Source organism: Physcomitrium patens, chromosome 12, assembly GCF_059467195.1.
Source record: "Physcomitrium patens ecotype Gransden chromosome 12, ASM5946719v1, whole genome shotgun sequence".
Lineage (NCBI taxonomy): Eukaryota > Viridiplantae > Streptophyta > Bryopsida > Funariales > Funariaceae > Physcomitrium > Physcomitrium patens.
The window spans coordinates 15,063,227-15,084,366 of NC_143421.1; the positions used below are offsets into that span (position 1 = coordinate 15,063,227).

At 34.1% G+C, this 21,140-nt stretch overlaps 2 protein-coding genes across 2 annotated transcripts; both read left to right on the forward strand.

The window, feature by feature from the left end:
• Positions 1-442: 442 nt before the first annotated feature.
• Positions 443-4,220, forward strand: LOC112289423 (uncharacterized). The gene is made up of 2 exons (XM_024534619.3): positions 443-2,522; positions 2,868-4,220. The coding sequence occupies exons 1-2, from the start codon at positions 969-971 to the stop codon at positions 2,892-2,894; spliced, it is 1,581 nt and encodes a 526-aa protein (XP_024390387.1). The 5' UTR covers positions 443-968; the 3' UTR covers positions 2,895-4,220.
• Positions 4,029-7,451, forward strand: LOC112289191 (5-formyltetrahydrofolate cyclo-ligase, mitochondrial). Its single transcript, XM_090254502.1, has 8 exons — positions 4,029-4,113; positions 4,622-4,945; positions 5,183-5,329; positions 5,580-5,729; positions 6,078-6,119; positions 6,285-6,330; positions 6,467-6,537; positions 6,843-7,451. Exons 1-8 carry the CDS (start codon positions 4,029-4,031, stop codon positions 6,980-6,982), a joined length of 1,005 nt encoding a protein of 334 aa, XP_090110628.1. The 3' UTR covers positions 6,983-7,451.
• The last annotated feature ends 13,689 nt before the right edge of the window (positions 7,452-21,140 follow it).

Below are 21,140 nucleotides of genomic sequence, written 5' to 3' on the forward strand. Positions count from 1 at the left end.
ATAAAATTTAAATGAATCACAAAACAAAACTACAAGGTTTATGTAGTTGCAATTTATTTTATTTACTTTGCTCTTTGTATGTATTTGTTTTAATTGTTTTAATTATTCCATTCACAATTGGACATCTAATATCCCCTCCCCAACAAAGCCCTAAAAGAATGTTTGCGTCCAGAAACGATAATTTAGGATTCCGCAATGCAGGAGTCAGCCTCGCTTGCGGTGATGACAGTCGTGCTGGATGTGTGCGTCCATGTCGAAGTTGTCAGGTTCGAGTTGTCCCAACGGAATTTCGAGCTTGGCTGTTTGATGTTGCTTGATGTTGTGTGGTCCCAACAGCTGACAGCGCTGCTGGGCTCCGAAGGTTTCGTAACCGCAGCTATGAGAATCTCGTCAAGGCGAACCGTGTCTCTTGGCCGACATCTCTTCCCCATCCCCTACACCCCTCTTCATTAGGTTGTGACTTTGCCTCCAAGTGGCTTTTCGATAGGTTTCATAATTGTTAGAAAACTCTCCGAGATTATCATTTCCTGCCGACCGTGACATGTTTTTCATGCAACAGTGGTTACTTGGTGAGAGAACTCGGCTTCCCTCGATCTAAATTGGTCGATTGCGTTATTCAGGATGAGTAACTCTTTCAAGATTGAAAGCATTAGGGAAATCAGAATCCAGAATCACAATATGCTATCAGATAATAAAAAGTGTCGCTGGAGTGTCCTTTGTAGGAAGACAACAATCTTCACAAAGGTCCATTTAAAAGCCAAGATCTTGACGACGGCAACACCTGGAATGACAGCAACGTTCTGATGGGAATCATCACAAAATGATACCGAATCACTGTAGCTAAAACCATGGAGTGACAAGTAGAAGGCTCACTTAACGTCTGTGAATCTACTGGGCATGGTCCTACCCGATAGACTGCAACAAAGGTTCGGTCCACAAACCAAGGGGAATCTTATTCTGAAAGGAGAATGTTGAAGCCAACTGAAGATGTAAAAGACGGAGTTAGACCAGAAAACAATAGATATCACGACAGACGAACGGGCCTGAGGCGAAGATGGGATGCCAGTAATGACCCTAGGTTACTGCAATGTTCGCCGCCGAGACCAATGCGTCGGGACGCTGGCGCTCAGGTCCCTTCCGAAAGTGCTGAAGTACATCGAACTACCAAGTGTGTGAAATTTAACAGCCATACGTCAACGAGAACCAATTGTTCAGACGTGAGCACTCAGGTTCCTTCTAAACCAAAGTTGCGGTCTACCCATGCGAAAAATATCGCTTCACAGCCAGCAGCACGAATTGCAGGTGGCAACGGTTGCAATTGCTATGTATGCCCTTCAGTGGAAAAGCCAGACATCTTTTGTTTACATGGCTTGCACCAGAGATATATGAGTCGTGATTTCGAAGACTGTCAGGAAGATCATCTTCCAGCTGGGTACCGACGGTTCGTTGAACATGACGACCTCTACCTGCCTCCATGTGGGCCAACCAATCCAGCTTCAAGATGTCCTGACCAAAGTTGTTCGCCCACAGACTGTTGCCCTTGTGACTTGCGCTTGTATGGTTCGGACCCCGCCTTTGCAGACATCTATTTGCCACCTTCAAGACCATGCACTCCTGCCTTCCCTACAAGCCGCTGTGGTGCTTACCAGGATCCCTGCAATCCCTGTCCTCCTCCGTGTAGCCCCTGTCATGTAAGATCTGTGTCTCCATGCGGGCCCAAAATTGTTTGCTCCTGCCCATCGTATATAAAGCAATTGGCGCCCTGTCCTCCGCCAGCTTCAACCGACTACAGCTACCCGTCTTACATAAAGAAGTCACCTAGTTGTTTCACTTCTCCATGTGGTTCGCCTTCATCTTCCCCTATTTGCCCACCGAAACCATTTTGTCATACAGCAAGACAGCCTAGCGCAGTTTACATAGATGAGGTCCCTGCCCCTCCTACAGGCAATCGCTACGTTGATTGTCAAGAATGTCTTTGTCACAAGGACTTGAGTACACGCAGCCTATGCCCTTCGTCGACAAAGGTCAGCCCATGCCGAGACTGCGTTTGCCATTTGGGTCGAAGGAGTCCTTCCCAAGGTGTGCGTCAACTAAAGGGTGTCCTGACAAGATGCCAGCCAGAGTTTGTAACTCCCTGCAAGAGCCGTATCAAGCCATCTTTGAGCCAAGGTCAATGCTTAGAGTGCAGATCACCCCACAGCTGCAAAGGCCCACCCAACTGCAATCCGCACTACATCGTGGAGACGCCCTTCATTTCCAATGCTTCAAGGTCTAGATGTCCTTCGCCGAGTACAAGGCCAGGGTCCCCTGCAGGCGGTGGCAGGCGTGGTTCACCTGAACCAAGCTCAAGATGTCCTTCGCCGAGCACAAGGCCAAGGTCCCCTGGCAGGCGTAGTTCACCTGAACCAAGCTCAAGATGCCAGACTTGCGATTGTCATAAACCGAGATGCCCTCCACAGCCACGTAGAGGATCCAGCTCCTACAAAAGTCCGCCCCCGTCACGCCCACGATGTACAACGCTGGTGAGCATCGAGCCTTTTCATGATTTGTGTTGCTCTCCATGTAGACCAGTATCGCCGTGTCGACCCCTATTAGCTGCAGAAATGCTTAGTGAATTAGATATTTGATCACGTCGAGCTAAGGCTTAGGATAATCTTCTGAGAACACGCCTTACGATAACCTTTTGAGTACATGTGTTCTCAGAAGATTATTTTAAGCCCAGCTTCTTACACCAATATGGGACGTGCAAGATGTGACTGACACAAGCCGGGGTTTTCTCCACCGCTTCTTCAACTTGTACAATGTCCCGCTTCTCCACTCTAGTCACCGTGCAGTTGAACCTCCCCTCAAGTTTACTCATCTTGCAGGCCTCCACTACCTTGCTCAAGTTTTGAAGTTGTTCACAACCCCGACTTTTGAGACCACATCTCGAAGATGTAAAAGTTTCCAACTAGAATAAGCTGGAGATCTCCAAATTCTGGACGCACATCTGCAAGTTTGGTCGGAGGTGAGATGGTGCTGCTTCGGATACCACACTATGCAGCAGCTCATTGCAGGTTGTTTGGATTCTGATCGTCAATAAACATCGTAATATGACGAAGGCGGAAAAGAGACAAATAAGACAATAGCCACGCAGGGATTTAGATAATCTTCTTAGTACACGCACCGATCGGTGAGCTTGGAACTCTCAGCCAGGATTGCTTTTCACCAAGAATTTAACTCCTCAGGAAGGACATCGGAGAAAGTTCAACCTCTCCGGTCAGCAGTGATGTCTCAGCATTGTTGCTCTAATTGCAAGTAATCCGAACATCGATACGACCATGAGCGACTATCCTTTCTGCAAGCATGCGGATTCGATTCGCTGTGGAATGTGCCGAGGCTCTATGCCATCTTGCGTCATCAAGGTACCTCTTGAGCTTGAAAGGTACCATGCTCGTCATTAAATTGCAGCTTTGACAAGGGGAATAAAACGGAGTTCACAGGCATGGACTGAACCCCAGCACCTAGAATACTTAAGAAGAAGCAATGGTTTCTTCAGCAGACAAATCTGGTCCGAAGTCGCTTTCAACATCCAAACCCCAGCTTCTCAGTAGTCCTCATGACTTCCTTACGCTTTATCAGTACATCCTCGTGAAAAGCACACCAGGGGGAGCAATATGATTGACTGAACTCAATCTCATTTCCAGCGATTGCAACACTTGTAACTTTGCAGAACGCAACAACGTTTTCGAAATCATCCTGGATACGCTGTCCGATGTCTCTAGTACTCAGATTCTCTTCCGTCTCGTAGCCAGGTTCAATCAAGTGATCTGTTCGTTGCTCATCGCGCGAGCCATCGCTGCATTGTGATACACACACAGCGCGTACTGAAGTAAAGCATGCACCCCACCGACTCTCAATGAATACCTACATCGTACTGACGCTAGGTGATCACCGACACAGCGCATGGGAAATTTGTTCAATAGAAATGCAGTTTTTATTTCGTGAGAAAGTTGGTTGTGTGTTGTGGTCATCACAACGTCTTATCCATGGGGTTGATTGACAACGTTGCCAAGATGGTGGTTACTTTGTTATTAGATATTAACACGTGCAATCGGCAATTTGTTGAATGCCGTGGGTGCATTGTGTTTGATCATGTTACCAATAAAGTTGTTAACACGAAGGTAACAATGAAGTTGTTAACATGTTTTTAAATATATTTGCTGCATAATGATATTTGATTATTTGGTGCACAATGATAGATATTCACTGTCACTAACCACACAATATTGTGCACAATCCATTTCAATTATCCCTTTTAAAATTCAAGTACAAAATTACGAATTTGATCACAAGCATATACGTAATTTCTGGAAATAGTTTCCCTTTCGAACAATAAAAATAAATAGTAAATAAAAAAACAGAAAAACAATTCTGGAATGTGGTTTGATACAAACTAATGATATTCTTTTATAAGCTACAGTGTATCATTTCTCCCCCCCCCCCCCCCCCCCCACGTTCACCTTGGAAGTCACGTTGGGGGGGGGGGGGGGGGGGGTGGTGAGAAATTTTCAAAAGTTCCCGACCTCAGTAGGAGCTCCGTGTGGGGAGGTTTTTTCTAAAACGAGAGAGATCGAGTGAGGCGAGGCGATTCCACGGAAGATTCGACCTCATCAGTCCCTCCAGAAGCAAACGAAATTGGCAGAGTGTGATGAGAGTTGGAGGAGAGATGTAGAGCACTACGGGAGGATTGTGGGTGGGCAGGGCATAGTTGTTGTTGTTGTTGCAGCAGCAGCAGCAGCGAGAAAGAAGCAGCAGGTGGGGCGGAGGCTGATGATCCCCATGGCCACGCTGAGCAGCCCCGCAGGCTCGTCGATGGAGATCGTGCGCTTGCAGAAAACAGCCCTCAGGACCATCGTGCGTCGGGAGCTTCGCAAATTCTCGCCCGAGGTCAGGGTTCAGGAAGGTTAGCGAGCGGCTCTGGATCACCCCTCTCTCGTTTTGTGCGTATTTCTTAATTTTTTTGTTGGGTCTTTGTCGTGCTGGAGGCTTGAATAGTTCCTTGGAGATGAGTTCTCTGTATTCTGAACTTTGGCGGTGAACAGATTGTAGAGCGGATTGTTGGGGTTTGAAGAAGTGGCGCAGGTGTCCCTAAATTGGCACTTATACGTAAATGCAAGCTGATTGAATTGGTAAATGACAGATGAAGCAATTCAGAAGCATTTATTTTCTGCGGAATGGTACCAGAACAGCAAGAGGATTTGCGCCTACGTGAGCTGTGCAAGTCTTCGAGAAGTGGTCACGTCACATATTTTGTCCGACCTTTTGGGAAAGCAACGGCAATACGCAGGTGAGGATACTCGCTGGATTCTAGGATTTCAAGCATTTGAAAAGATTCAAAATATTCACGTCTCTATGTATTGAGGAATGGGTACGTAGAAAGTTTCAGCAGATATGCCGTCACAGTCTAATTTTTTAAACCATTGTGAATGACGATCTTTTCTCTAAATCCAGGTCGTTTCGATGCTGAGAGTATCCGAAGCAGGTGTAGCTGATTAGACGAATCCATTCTGATGGTTATTTTTATTTTCATATGCAAGATACGAAAGTTTATGTGCCACGAGTTGAGGACATGGAAAGTCAAATGCGGATGCTGCACATCACCAACATGGATGATGATCTGATCCTGAATCACATGAACATTCTGGAGCCTACGCCTTTGGATTCCTCAGGAAACCCTCGAGATGAAGGTACTCTAAGCATCTCTGAGTGCGCACCAACGTTGAGAACGTATTCTAAGAACTATAGATCTTTCTCTGTTGATGAGCTATTTGGTACAGCACAGTGAAAACTTGATTCTTCCCAACGAATTATATGTTACTTCATGCCTAACATGAAATAACTTGTTTTCATGAAAGATGGAGTATCCAACACAAGCAAGTTTGCAACTTCTTTTTGGTAATAAATTTACATTATAAAGAAAGAATGTAATATCCAAATGCTCTTCCAGTGATGCGTATTGTTTTTGTGAACACCTGCGATGCACATTTTGTTTCATTGCATAACTAATTCTCAGTTTGGGTGTTGAGATGCTACAGTGATGCAGGCGAATGAGCCTCTCGACTTGCTCCTACTTCCAGGCACATTTCTTACTTCTGCTGTGCAACTTCAGTATGCTCGTGTTTTTGTTTGATTGTTAAGGCGTATCTTCATATGACTCGTATCGCCGAACACTAGATTCATTAGGTTGTTATTTCAGATTATCAGATTGGTGATTGGGGGAACATTCGTCATGGATTGAATAGGGTTGGCATTTGATCGAAAGGGAGGCCGACTTGGACGTGGCGGTGGGTAAGTTTTCCATGTATACCAGCATCTTGATTACACCTAAATGCACGAGTAGATATAAAAGACCGTTTACTTAACAGGAATGCCCATTTCTGATGGAGGAGATTTCACACCATGTCGGCTGGTAACCAAACTTCAGGTACTATGACGTTTTTCTTCAGAACTATCTGCTTCTAGCCAAGGACAAAGGATGGAAGTCACCGTTACTAGGTGAGTTCAAGCTTAACAAGAAACCTGTTGCACGAATACAAGTAAATTCGTTAAGGAGAGTTATTTAACATTCTTTGATTCGATTTTCAAGAGGAAAGGCCTCAAAAATATTCCCCACAAGTTGCTTTCAAGGCATCTCGGCTCATACTTTCCGTAGAGATTTTGATTAAATTGGAATTCTCAAAACGTGAAAACTCAACTTTTGTGCTGCAGGGAAATTTTTCAGAAGTCGCATCCCGTTTTCATTTAGAGAGTAACTGTGATATGTATAATATTTCTTACTTTTTTTGTTGTGAGAATTGCAGTAGCACTTGCATATAGTCCCCAGATACGAGATGACCCTGTACCAGTGGATCCGACCGATGTGAACATCGATGCTTTGCTTAGTTGCAATGGAATACTCACATTCAACTCTGAAGCTGAGGAGCAGATCAGCACGACATAGCGCATGAATCTCTTCTGTTGCAGCAAGCACACTATATATCATGAAATTTGAGAAAATCAGTGCGATCATCGCACAGTATTCTAGCATCTGGTGAGTGGTGGAATCCCTTTGTCAAATTCACTCCACCTTTCTTAAGAGCTCTGTTCGTCGAATTCTTCATTTTTTATACAAAAGTAAGCTAACAATATGAGCCGATTCTAGTTGCCAAGGAACAAACTTGAAGGATCCATATCACTCTACTGTAGAGCAATCTTTAGCATTATGCAAGTTCAAACAGTTTTGTAAAAAATAGATTCACTTTCAAAAATCAGAAACCTCCTGTGATGAGTTGCAGTATTCTATTCCTAGTTTTAAGTTTGTTAACAGCGTGTTACATCTGTTACGTTACCCGAAACAAAATTCAAAATTTTGATTTTGAAACTACAGCATACTATTTGTTGAATAAAGAGATAATGTCATTGTCACAAAATTGCTTCCTCCATTTTGTACGATTGTAATGTTCATATGAAGTTGTTTTAATTTAGGTTTAATAATCAATTTTAAATAAAAATATAAAAAATTATGAACTGGTTTCAAATATTGTTCAATTATTGTGTATGCATATTGTGTACAAAGAAATGTAACTTGTAATTTCCTCAAAGGGTTTGTCATTATATTATGTAAACAAAAGTTGTTTAAATGGTTAATTTTTTCAGGAGTTCTAGAAAGATCAAACTTCCATTCCAATTTCTATTCAAGTAGACTATGAATTAGATTTAAGAGAAAACATCACATACATTCCTCAAATATGCTGAAATATCAAGAAAATCCATCAAATTTGTAATACTAGATAAATGCATCCTTATTGGTGATAAGTTATCACCAACATTCTTTGTTTAGTAGCCATCTAAGGTCTAGATCATAAGCCATGCAGATTTTTGCTACACCTCTTTTTGGCTTTTCAAGCATTGCCAAAATTTTACTTCCTTTTTCTTTTGTGGATTTGTAGACTGTGCTTTGCATTGTAGTTGCTTTGTATTTGTCAATTGATACACAATCATTCACTTCAAGCCTTCATCTATATGTCCAAGTGATATGCAAAGAAAGCAAGTTTCTTATCTCCCTCCACATCTCAAGATTTGCACATTGCAATCTTTATTGTTGTAAAATTTCCATGAGAGCCACCATATCAAAGATTAAATTAATTGAAGTCGATTTTTTGCAATGCCATAGTACTAAGAACAAAGATGTAAGCAAAAGAATCATACAAGATCTAGCACTTTGGGCAATACAAAATTGGATTTCAGATTTGGTAGTTGTCATTATAACTACAAAGATGGCCCATATCTACCACACACGACTTGATTATTGTAGATTACAAGAGAGAATGACAACAATAATATGAAAACTGGGTTACCAATTTCAAATTCCTAGTCATATGGCAAAGGAGTCTTCTCAATATTTTGGCTTCTAATTTAGAATCCTATTGTCATTTAACATCAAAATGCTCCTCTGCCTACAATTCCAAGCAAAGGAACATATTTTCACCTCATTTAATCAAAACTTGAGAATTTAGAATGGAAATGGATTCTTCACAAGTAAGCATTTTTCTTTGAAATATTTGTAATTATGAATTGAGAGATGTTTTAATTGCTGAAATGTATTCTTCAAATGATGATCATTTTTTAGTTGAAAGATAATATTGCTATCATCGTTTATAGACATAATCTTAAGTAATAAATTCAAATAGATGTACCATTATTCCATTGTAGGAATGTAGATTTGGAGTATTAAAGAGATTTTATTCTCAGATTCATTTGAAATGATTTGTTGCATCATTGTAGAGAATTGTAGATATGTCTTTCATGTATTTAATGAAAATATTGACAAAAATGGTGATTTTTTTAAAAAAAATCCAACTAATATTGTATTGACAAGAATTGGGATTGTCATTATATGAATAATGGGTGGTTGGTGCTTGGTTGTATTTGTGTTGTCTTTTTCATTAATCAATTCTTCTTTGTAAAGATAAATCTACAATGCAAGGCTTGGTCTGCAATGCAAGAGAAGAAAAAACAAACAATTTTTTTTGTCATTCTCAAAAAGCCAAAAAGAAGTATGACAAAATTTACGTGGCCTATGGTTTTGGCCCTAGATGACAACTAAAAAATGAATGTTGGTGATATCTTATCACCAACCAAGGTATATTTTCTATTATCACAAATTAAAAATATATATTTGCTATAATTAAGAATATATAAGTATTCTTGATATTTTAGTGTATTTGAGGGATATATATATATATATATATATATATATATAGTATTTTTTTAAGATTTAATTTATAATAAAAATAATAATTTAATATTTTAGTTTATATAATGCATATACATTACAAAAAATATAAAACAATTAATATTGACTTGATTCCTTGAAGTTGTTGTTCGAAAGAAATTTGGAAATATCTAATGAGGTATAATTAATTATATTATTCATGCAATAGAAGATAATATATATAAATATTTTTAGAAATATTATTTCTAATTTTAAAATTAAATTTATAGATGATTTTTTAATTAAAAAAATAATACATAAAAATAATGTAATATCATTAAATATATATATATATATATATATATATATTGATACAAAATTTTATTTTAAAATTTTAAAATTTTATTGAAATATATTTTTAAAAATTCTAATTCTTTACATAATAATCTTGTTTTAATTGGATTGTTTAACTGAAGTTTCTTGATCTTGGCTTTTTTCAACTATTCAATATAGATAGTTTGTAATTACTATTTAAAACTTAATATACTGAAACAAAGTTTTTTTATAACTTAATCTTGGATCGAGATGTTTTTGTCCTTTATTCTTGATTGACAATATTATTTCTTAATTGTATGAAATCATATAATTTTTTGAAAAATATATCTAAATAAATCATAATTTATTGAATATTTAATATTATAGATAAAATTATATATATATATATATATATATATATACATTATTTATATTTAAAATTTAAAAATATTTTAATATAATTTCTATTTTTCTAATCTAGGTTTATTTTATAATTTATCTCAAAATATTTAAGTTAGAATAGATATTTAATATATCTTATATTTAAAATAATTTGAAAAAAAATTATTTTATTAATTGATTTATTTTAAATTCAAACATTTGGCTTCAAACATAGGCAAAATATGATTTCTAATGCATTTAATAATTTAAAGCAAATCATTTCAAATTTTTATTTTAAAACGTTATCAAAATAATATCTAATAAAAAATACATATAAGACTATTTTCAAAAAAATCTTAAAATTTTTTATTAATGATATTCTATTAATATTTTTAATTTTTAATTATTTAAAAAATAATTGATTTAGAATATAGTTGATTTTATAATATAATATTATGTTTATTTTAAATATAATTTTTACTTATTAATGATGTTTTTAAAATCTTTGATAGTTTTTTAGAAGTTAATTAAATTAAATTCTTCTTAATAGTTGGTTTTTATTGATCATTTTTTCATTTCAAATCGCTAAAATATCAAATATCAAATAATGTCACACATATACATGTGTATCCTAATAAATACCTATATAATTAGGTAGAAGTAGGTAAATATAAATAAAAATAGCTTAATTTCATAATATCTTTTATAAAAGCTTCCTAGAAGCTTCATAGACGCTACTTTGACTTTATATGTATTTGTAGTTGATTGGTAGGTTAGAAACTTAGTCAACAAGTTATCCACATATTGGTATCTTATAAAATAAGTTAACTATATGGCGCACATATAGAAAACTTACTTTGCAAGTTAAAATATGTGTCTTGCAAAGTTAATACGTTTTGAAGGTCATATAGGATGTCATGGACATATGCATGTGAGCCAATAATTACATGTATAAATATGTAGAAGTAAGTAAAAATAGGTAAAAGTAAGTTAATTCTATAATATTTACTATAAAAGATTTATAGAAGCTTCATAGACTCTACTTTGACTTTATAGGTGTCTTTAATTGACTTTTTGGATTAGAAACATGGTCAACAAGTTGGCCATGTGCCACATATGTTGTTAGCTTAAAGACCAAGATAACTATGTGGTCCACACGTAGAAAAACTTGCCTTGTAAGTCAAGGCATGTGTCCTACAAAGTCAACATATATTGGAGGTCCTATAGAAAATCACCACGTAGCCCCTAGTTAGATAGTATCTATAGAGACAAGAGTGAAGCCATCTTCACTCTTATCAACTCCTTTCTTACTTCTAGTCTAGTTTCAAGGGTCTCTAGTTTTCTTGATTTTTAGCAATAGTCATTCCGATTTCTTTTTTAATATACATATTGAGTTATTTCTATTTTGTCATCTTTCTTTGAAAAAAGTCTCACTTGTTTATTTATTTTTTTATTAAGCACTTGTCTTTGACAAGTTGACAAGAGTACACTTACAATATAAGAACTTTGTTTAATCTTGATTAAGAGTGGATTATTCTTTTTTCTTGATAAGATATAAGCATACTAGAAGTTGTGGATTACCCTCTTCTAAACTGATATTGTCTTTAGTAGTTTCTTTGTTCTCAAGTCCTCTCTTCTATTTGTCTTTAGCGATATTAGACATCTTCTCTTTTTTAAGTGTTATCATGGAAGAACTTGGTGAAATGAAGAGTGCAATGGTACAAATGCAAGAGCAATTGAGAGAGTTAATGCTTGTAATGCATCAACTCAATTTACCACCACAAGGAGCAACAAGATTGGCAGGAAGTGAAGATATAGAAATGATTGGAGGTGCTTCAACATCTGCACCAAATTATGTCCCTTCTCCTATGGTAGAACGCCCTTCCAATATTAGAGAATCTAAAATTGCTGTACCCAAGAAGTTTGATGGCACTAGATCAAAGTTTAGAGGATTTATCAATCAAGTACAACTTGTGATTGAATTTCAATCCCAAAGCTATCCAATTCCAAGATCGTAAGTTAGATTCATTAGTACGCTTCTTTAAGGTTTAGCATTATCATAGTTTTCATCTTTTTTTGAACGACAAGTTCTAATATTAGATAATCTAGAGGCTTTTTTAGTGGACTTTTGATCCATGTATGGAGAATATGATGCAATTTGTGTTGCAACCAAAAGAATCGATCAGTAACGTTGTATGCTTCATAATTTTGATAACTTGTAATTGATATCAAGTGGGATGATGTTGCACTTGTTAGCCAATTTCTCTATGGATTACAATATGAGGTAAAAAAATTAATGCTCAACTTACTTGATCCTCGAACATTGAGTCAAGCAATTAACTTTGTTGAGAAATACGACAATTGTCTTTTTGAATTTCAATCTAAGAATCATATAAGTGGACCTCAACGTTACTATAATTCAATGGCAACACCAACATATATTCAATACATATATACAGAAGTAGAGGATATACAAATTGATGCTGTCAAAAAATGAATTTGTCCAACTACATTAAGAACCGTGTGGCTAGATCCTTGTACAACATCTAGTGAAGATCCTATCCTTTCCTCAAAACCCTCTCCATATTTTGCGATAAATATTATTCTAGGACCTAAACATCACAAAGCCTCTGCCTTGCTAGATTCAGAAACCTCAGCATGTTTCTTAGATGAAGAATTTGCTAAGAGACATAGCGTACTTTTAATGAAGAAAACTAAACCTGTTCATGTAGAAGTCATAGATGATCGTCCGCTGTCTTTAAAAGATGTTACTCGTATATCTCTTCCTATAGAAATAACAACTAATGGTCATAGTACCTTTGTAATATTTAATATCATTAGATCTCCTTCTAATTAAGTCATTTTAGGTTTATCATGGCTAGAAAAATATAATCCTAAAATAGATTGGAATTCTCATAGACTTGAATTTTTTGAAAGTATAACTAAGAGCATAGTTAATCAAGTAGAAAGTCATAAGTTTAGTATAATTAATCCTATATTTGTAGATACAAGAGCTTTCTTCCATGATACAAAAGAAGGCTCACTTTATGTCATTTATGCCTCACTTGTTTCTACTAGTGGAAAGACTTCAAGTGGCATTCCAAGCCAATATCAAGATTTTCAAGTTGTATTTGAGAAGAAGAATGCGGATACTCTTTTAGAATATCATTCTTATAACTGCTCAATTGACCTTCAAGAAGGAGCACAACTGCCATTTGGATCAATCAATAATTTATCTTAAAATGAGTTGGCTGAATTCAAGGAGTATATTGAAGAGAATTTTGCCAAGAACTTCACAAGCCATTCCAAATTTCTAGTAGGAGCTTCAATTCTATTTGTGAAGAAAAAAGACGGATCATTGCGGATGTGTGTCGATTATCGAGGACTCAATAAAATCACTATTAAAAATAGGTGCCCGCTACCTTTGATATCTGGACTCCTTGATCAGTTGAATCAAGCTAAGATCTATACAAAAATAGATCTATAAGAAGCATACAATCTGGTATGCATCAAAAAAGAAGATGAATGGAAGACTACATTTTAAACAAGGTATGGATATTTTGAATACAATGTCATACCTTTTAGACTTACAAATACACCAGTAGCATTCCAACATCTAATGAATGATGTCTTTTGGGAGTTTTTATATGATTTTATTGTCTATTACCTAGATGACATCTTAATCTATTCTAAGAACTCAGAAGAACATGAACTTCATATTCGTCATGTATTACAAAAACTAAGAGATGCAGGACTCTATTCCAAGATAGAAAAGTGTATATTTCATACTACTCAAGTCAAATTCGTAGGATACATTATTTCAAATGATAGACTTATGATAGATCTTAAGAAAGTTCAAACTATTATAGATTGGAAGATTCCAAAAATGATAAAAGATGTCTAATGTTTTTTAGGATTTACTAACTACTATCAGATCTTCATCAAAGACTTCTTTCAAGTTGTAGCTCTACTTACACGTTTGACTTGTAAAGACAAACTTCAATAGAATCAAGAAGCAAAAGTAGCATTTGAAGCTTTGAAGAAAGCCTTTGTTTTTGCACCAATCTTGTATCGCGTTGATTTTTTTAAGCTATTTTTTATGGAAACAGATGCATCAGACTTTGCTTTGCATGTTGTATTGTCACAAATGGGAACAGATGATAAACTTCATGCAATAGCTTTTAATTCCATAAAATTTTTAGCAACCAAGATCAACTAAAAGATCCACAACAAAGAATTTCTTGCAATCATGGATTCATTTCAAGAAACGCGCCATTATCTAAAAGATACTTCTTATCCAATCATCGTATATACGGATCACAAGAACCTTGAATATTTTATGTCAACATGTGTTTTGAATCATCGCCAAGCTCGTTGGAGTATGTCTTTGTTAAGATTTGAATTGAAGATCAATTATCAACAACAAAAATAACAAGGTTTGTTAGATGCACTTTCTAGACAATCTTACCTTGCACCAAAAGAAGGAGATGGTGCTTTTGATCAACAATGAATAATTCTCTTGAAGCTAGAGCATCTTTATCTTTGAACAATGAAATCAACACCAACTGTTGATTCAACTTCCATTATGTAAGTTCAGTCAAGTATGTCTTTTGATCTTCTTATTCGTGATATTAAGGAAAATCCTTTGAAGTCTCATGATACTTCCAAGTTTGAATTCAAGAATAATCTACTATATTTTTAGGGACACCTATATGTTCCAGAAGATGAAGCTCAATTACGTGTTCTTCAAGCTTATCATGACTTTCCAGCAACAGGACATTTTGAGTATAATAAAACTTTGGAACTAATATTCGGAGACTTTTGGTGGCCACAAATGTAGAAAGCAGTGAAAGATTTTGTACAATCTTGTGATGCTTGCTCAAGATCAAAAACTCCTCGTCATCGACTTTACGGACTTCTTCAGCCATTATCCATTCCAAAACAATCATGGTCTTTTGTTTCTATGGATTTCATCATGGATCTTCTAATCTTAGGTTCTTATGACTCTATATTTATGATAGAAGATCGTTTTACCAAGATGGCATATTTTGTACCATGTACAAAATCCATCACAAGTGAAGAAACAACTAAGTTCTTTCTTGACAATATTTATTGCTATCATGGATTATCCAAGGATATTATATCAGATAGGGGAACTCAATTTGTATCAAGATTTTGGCGGACTCTTTTCAAGATTCTAAAAGTGGATATAAAACTATCTTCGGCATTCCATCCTCAAATTGATGGACAAATGGAGCGTGTTAATCAAGTTTTGGAGCAATATTTAAGATGTACCATCAACTACTAACAAGATGATTGGACAACTCTTTTGTCATTGGCAGAGTTTGCTTACAATAACATGTTACATTCTTCTAGAAAATAAAAACCTTTCTTTGCCAATTATGGTTATCATCAATAACTTGATACTTTTGACTTTTTAAAAGTTGATAATCTTGATGTAAAAGATTTGGCAATTTATTTGTCAGAGCTACATGCAACAATAAAAGTGCAGTTAAAAGAAGCTTAAGAACAACAAAAGGTCAATGTGGATGTCTATCGAAAGGAACAACCACCATTCTGCATGGATAATAAGGTATAGTTACTTTGTCATAATATCAAGACCACTCATCTTTGTGACAAGTTGGACTATCGAAGGCTTGGACCATTTTCTATTTCTACACAAATCAATCTAATTGCATATCATTTATATCTACCGGAGTCAATAAAAATCCATCCAGTATTTCACGTGTCTCTTCTTGAATCATACAAGACAATGGATATATCAAGAAGAAGACAAGCTCCACTTCTTCCTATGGAAGTGGACAATAATGAAGAGTTTGAACTAGAAGAAGTCTTAGATAGAAGGTGGCACCAAAATAAATTGGAATATTTTATCCATTGGCATGGATATGATAACAGTGAATGCACATGAGAGCCAATAAAGAACCTTACAAATGTAACAAAGGTCGTGGAGGCTTTTCATCAACTACATCCATCAAAATCAAGATGAAAACCTTCTTTATAAAAGAAACAAGATCTAGGCAAGATAACATTCTACTTTCAATCCTTGTTTGTAGCTTCTTTGTAGTTGTGACGCTGAAGAGATGGAGAATCAACAACTAGCGGATTTGACTCAAGAGCCTTCATTTGCTAATGTACTGGATGAGATATTATGATTATCACAACTTTTAAGACGATGCAATTGAGATGAAGATCTTTGGGAACGACATGTTCTTCCTCGAATAGATGGCAAGATACAATGCATTTGATATCACAACCTTAGAAGGGACTCCTGATGTTTGGTGATTTTACTAGAAGTAGGAACAATTCCTGATGGTATTCCAAATATTTTATTTGAAGGAAGTTATGAAGGCCTAAACAATAATCAAATAATTAGGTGGTCTTCCCGCCCTAGTATAGGACACTATCGATGGTTGAGAGGCCCTATCAATCATCTTTGAAGAGAACAAAGATCAGAGTATGTGGCAAATATAATTTGTCATATCATAGATTTCTTCAACATATGATGACTGCTCCTTGTGGAACTCGTCCCTAGAAGAGGGGGGGGGAGGGGATAATGTCATGAACATATGCATGTAAACCAGTAATTACATATATAAATAAGTTGAAGTGAGTAAAAGTAGATAAAAATAAGTTAATTCTATAATATCTACTATAGTAGCTTCTTAGAAGTTTCATAGACTCTTCTTTGATTTTATAGGTGTCTTTAATTGACTTTTTGGATTAAAAACATAGTCAATAAGTTGGCCATGTGCCACACATGTTGTTAGTTTAAAGACTAAGCTAATTATGTGGCCCACACATAGAAAAACTTGCCTTGTAAGTCAAGGCATGTGTCCTATAAAGTCAATACATATTGGAGGTCCTATAGAACATCGCCACATAGTTCCTAGTTAGATAGTATCTATTGAGACAAGAATGAAGCCCTCTTCACTCTTATCAACTCCTTTCTTGCTTTTAGTCTAGTTTCAAGGGTCTTTTGTTTTCTTGTCTTTTAGCAATAGCCATTCTAGTTTCTTTCTTATTATAAATATTGAATTATTTCTATATTATCATCTTTCTTTGAAAGAAGTCTCACTTATTTATTTATCTTTATCAAGTTCTTGTCCTTAACATAGGATATTTCTATATAACTCCTAATTAAGAATATATATGGAGGCAAGAGTGAAGCCTTCTTTATTCTTGTCAATACCTTTCTAGTCCCTAATCTTCTTTCAAGGCTTTCTAGTCTTCTTGTTTTTGGCAATAGTTATTCTAATTCAATATTATATCATTTTTGAGTGATTTTTTAGCTTCTTTCAATGACACAAGAGTGCATTGAGGATTTTCTTTCTTCAAGATTCATGTCTTTGATATTTGATAAGAATACTAATTTACTGATTCTATCTTGTTTTAGAAGTGAGTGGATTATCCAACTTCTATTGTTGTATTTTAAAGGTTATAAACTATCTATTTTTAAATAATAAATCTTATTTTCTAATGATGATCTTTTTCTTAAAGAGAGTAGATTATCCCTCTTTGTAGAAATTTTTTATTTAATATTAGAGGTTGCATATTATCATCCTCTAATTTAATTTTTTGAATTTTTTTGAATTATCTATGAAAGAAAAAAATTAAGGATCCTACTCTCAAGAGAAATGAAAATAGATTTGTAACTATTGCAGATCTTCATGAGCTTGTTAACACTCTAAGAGTGAAAATTTCATGTATTTCCAACGTGAATCATAGAGGTATTATGCCTATGCCTATGGAAGAAGTTCAAAATCTACAACAAAAAGTTATGCAATTGAAGGAAGTAAATAGATTGACCTCACAATAAAATCTAAGAAGTTTTGTTTCTATAAGTATGATGGGAATAAGAATTAGTATAACTGAGAAGTTTGATGGAACAAGGTCAAAATTTCAAGGATTTTTGCAATAAGTCAAGCTCTATGATAGGTTTTATCCTTTCTAATATCTTGATGGATTTACTTAAGTCGGATTTATGGGTGTATTTCTATCAAGTAGTGCTCTCTCGGTTTGCATATTTAATAGAAAAGGATTTACAATTCTTTTATGATTTAAATTCATTCCTAAAAGTATTTACGGCCACATTTGAAAAAAATGATTGAGAAAGAGTAGCAAAGACCAAGTTCTTATCTTTATGGCAAGAATCATAATCAACTACCATTCATACTGTTGAATTCCAAAACCTTGCTTGCAACATGAACTGGAATGACAAAGCCCTTATCAATCAATTTTGATATGGATTGAAGGATAATGTTAAAGATTTCCTATTAATATTACCAAAGATAGAATATTTAGAATAATTTGTTGCTTAAGCTATTATATGCAATAATTGATTATTTGAAAGATATCAAGAATAAAGATTTAAATGAAGAGGAATAAATCAAATAATGATGGAAACTCCCAAGTTTTCAGAAACTTATTCATTAGGGCTAGAACCATTGCAAATTCATATGGTGTGATTTAAATTCTTTACAGAATAGGAAAAGATTTGACAATATCAAGAAGGCTTATGCTTATATTGTGAAGAAACTAAACACACTGCTTAATATTGTCCAAAGAAACAATGCAATCACAAAATAAAAAGCATGATTGCCAAAGGAGACAAGGTGTCAAAAAATGAATTTTTCTAGCTACAATAAGGACCATGCAATTGAAATCTTACATAATTCCTAATAAAGGTACTATTCTCTCTTCAGATCCCTCACCTTATTTTATAATAGAAGTTTATTTAGAATCAAAAAATCACAAAGTTTTAGCTTTTTTAGATTTAAGAGCCTTAGTATGTTTTATAGACAAAGATTTTATCAAAAAATAAGAGATATCATTAGTCAAAAAAACTAAACTTGTACATAGAGAAGTCATAGATAGTTGTTTGCTATCTTCGAGAAATATTATGCATGAAACTATTCCTTTAGATGTAGCAATTAAAGATTATAATAACATAGTGATATTTAATATAAAAGATTTCCATCTAATTTGGCTATCAAGGACTCAATAAGATCACTATCAAGAATAGGTATCCTCTACTTTTGATTTCAAGATTTTTTGATTAATTCAATTAAGCAAAGATCTATACGAAAATAGATCTACAACAAGCATATAATTTGGTATGCGTTAAAAAAAAGGATGAATAAAAAATCACATTTTAAACCAAGTATGGGCATTTTGAATATTATGTCATGCTTTTTGGACTCATGAATGCACCAACTACTTTTCAACATTTAATGAATGATGTCTTTTTTAAATTTCTTTCATGATTTTATTATCTATTATTTAGACAACATCTTAATCTATTCTAAGAACACAGATGAGTATAAAGTTCATATTTGTTGTGTATTACAAAAACTTAGAGATGTAAGATTATATGAAAAATTAAAAAAGTTTTTATTCTATACTATTTAAGTTGATTTTATAGGATATAATATTTCCAATGAAGGGCTAATGATAGATTCAAAGAAATTCTAGACTATCATGGATTGGAAGATTTCAAGAACAATAAAAAAACGTGCTATATTTTTTGGGATTTGCCAATTACTATCAAATCTTCATTATGAATTTTTTTCAAGTTGCAGCTCTATTCATACATTCGACTTATAAAAACAAACTTGATTGGAGTAAAAAAGCCAAAGCATTATTTGATGCTTTAAAAAAAGAGTTTACTTTTGTACCAATCTTATATTGTGTTGACTTTTTCAAAGAATTTTTTATGGAAATAGATGTATCAGACTTTACCTTAAGTATAGTATTATCACAAATGGGAGCAAATAATAAACTCCATCCAATAGCTTTTCATTCCAAAAAAATTACAGCAGTGAAGATTAATTATGAAATCCACAACAAAGAGTTCTTTGTAATTATGGATTCATTTTAAAAATAGCGTCATTATTTAGAAAGAGCCTCAAGTATAGTCATTGTATATACAAATCACAAGAACCTTGAATATTTTATGTCGATACGAGTTTTAAATCATTGCTAAACTCGTTGGAGCATGTTTTTATTAAGATTTGATTTCAAGATTACTTATTGATTCAAAAAACAACAAAATTTATCAGATGACTTTTTAGACATTTTTATCTTATACCAAAAAAAAAATGTATCTTTTAATTAACAAAAAACAATTTTTTTGAAGTCAAAACATTTTCATTTTCAGGCAACAAAATTAACATTGAGTATTGATTCAATATTTTTTAAGAAAATTCAATCAAGTATGTCCTCTAATCTTCTTGCCATAATATCAAGAATAATTCTTTCAAATCTTATGATATTTCTAAGTTTTAGTTTAAGAACAATCTATTCTACTTCGAGGAATGATTATACATTCCAAAAGGTGAGACATAATTAAGTATTTTTCAAACTTATCATGTTTTTTCAACAACCAGATATTTTGGATACAACAAGTCTTTGCAGCTAATATAAAAAGATTTTTAGTGGCTTCAAATATAAAAGATAGTCAAAGACTTTGTACAATCATGTAATATTTATTTAAGATCCAAAACTCCTTGCTATCAATCTTATAGACTTCTTCTGTAATATGATATAGATAAGATAAACATATAAATAATTAAAACCATAAAAATTTCTACAATTGGAGTTAGATTAGTAAACCAAGTAGAATCTACTGTAGAACATATTAAAAATAGTTTAGGATGATTATTTAGGTAGGACCTATCTTAGAATCTTTTAAAAAAAGAATTTAAGGTGGTTATCTAAGTGGAACCTACTATCTAGGAACATTTTAGAGAATTTAGAGTGATAGGATAAGGTATAAATAGGATTAACTAAGGGCTTCAGGAGCATTTAGTTAGATAAGGTTTTAGATCCTTTTTCTTAATAAAATTTACTTTTATATCTTTTTGTTTAATTTTGTTTTATTTTTGTTTGTTCAATTTTGTCTTTCATGTTGTATTCTATTTAGTTCCATTGTCATGATATAAAATAGCTAAAAAGTAAAAAGATGAAGAAAATATCATATTTTTGAAGATATTATTTCAAATATATTATAAAAAAATATTTAAAAAAAATAAATAATAGTCAAGGGACAAAAAAATTAAAGATGCTAATATTGTCTTTTTACAAAATAGGCTTCTATTCACTTTGTAGGACCACAAATAGAGTAAAATAAGGTAGATTAGTAAAATAAATAATACAAGCACCTTTGAAAAGAAATTAGGAGTAGTTT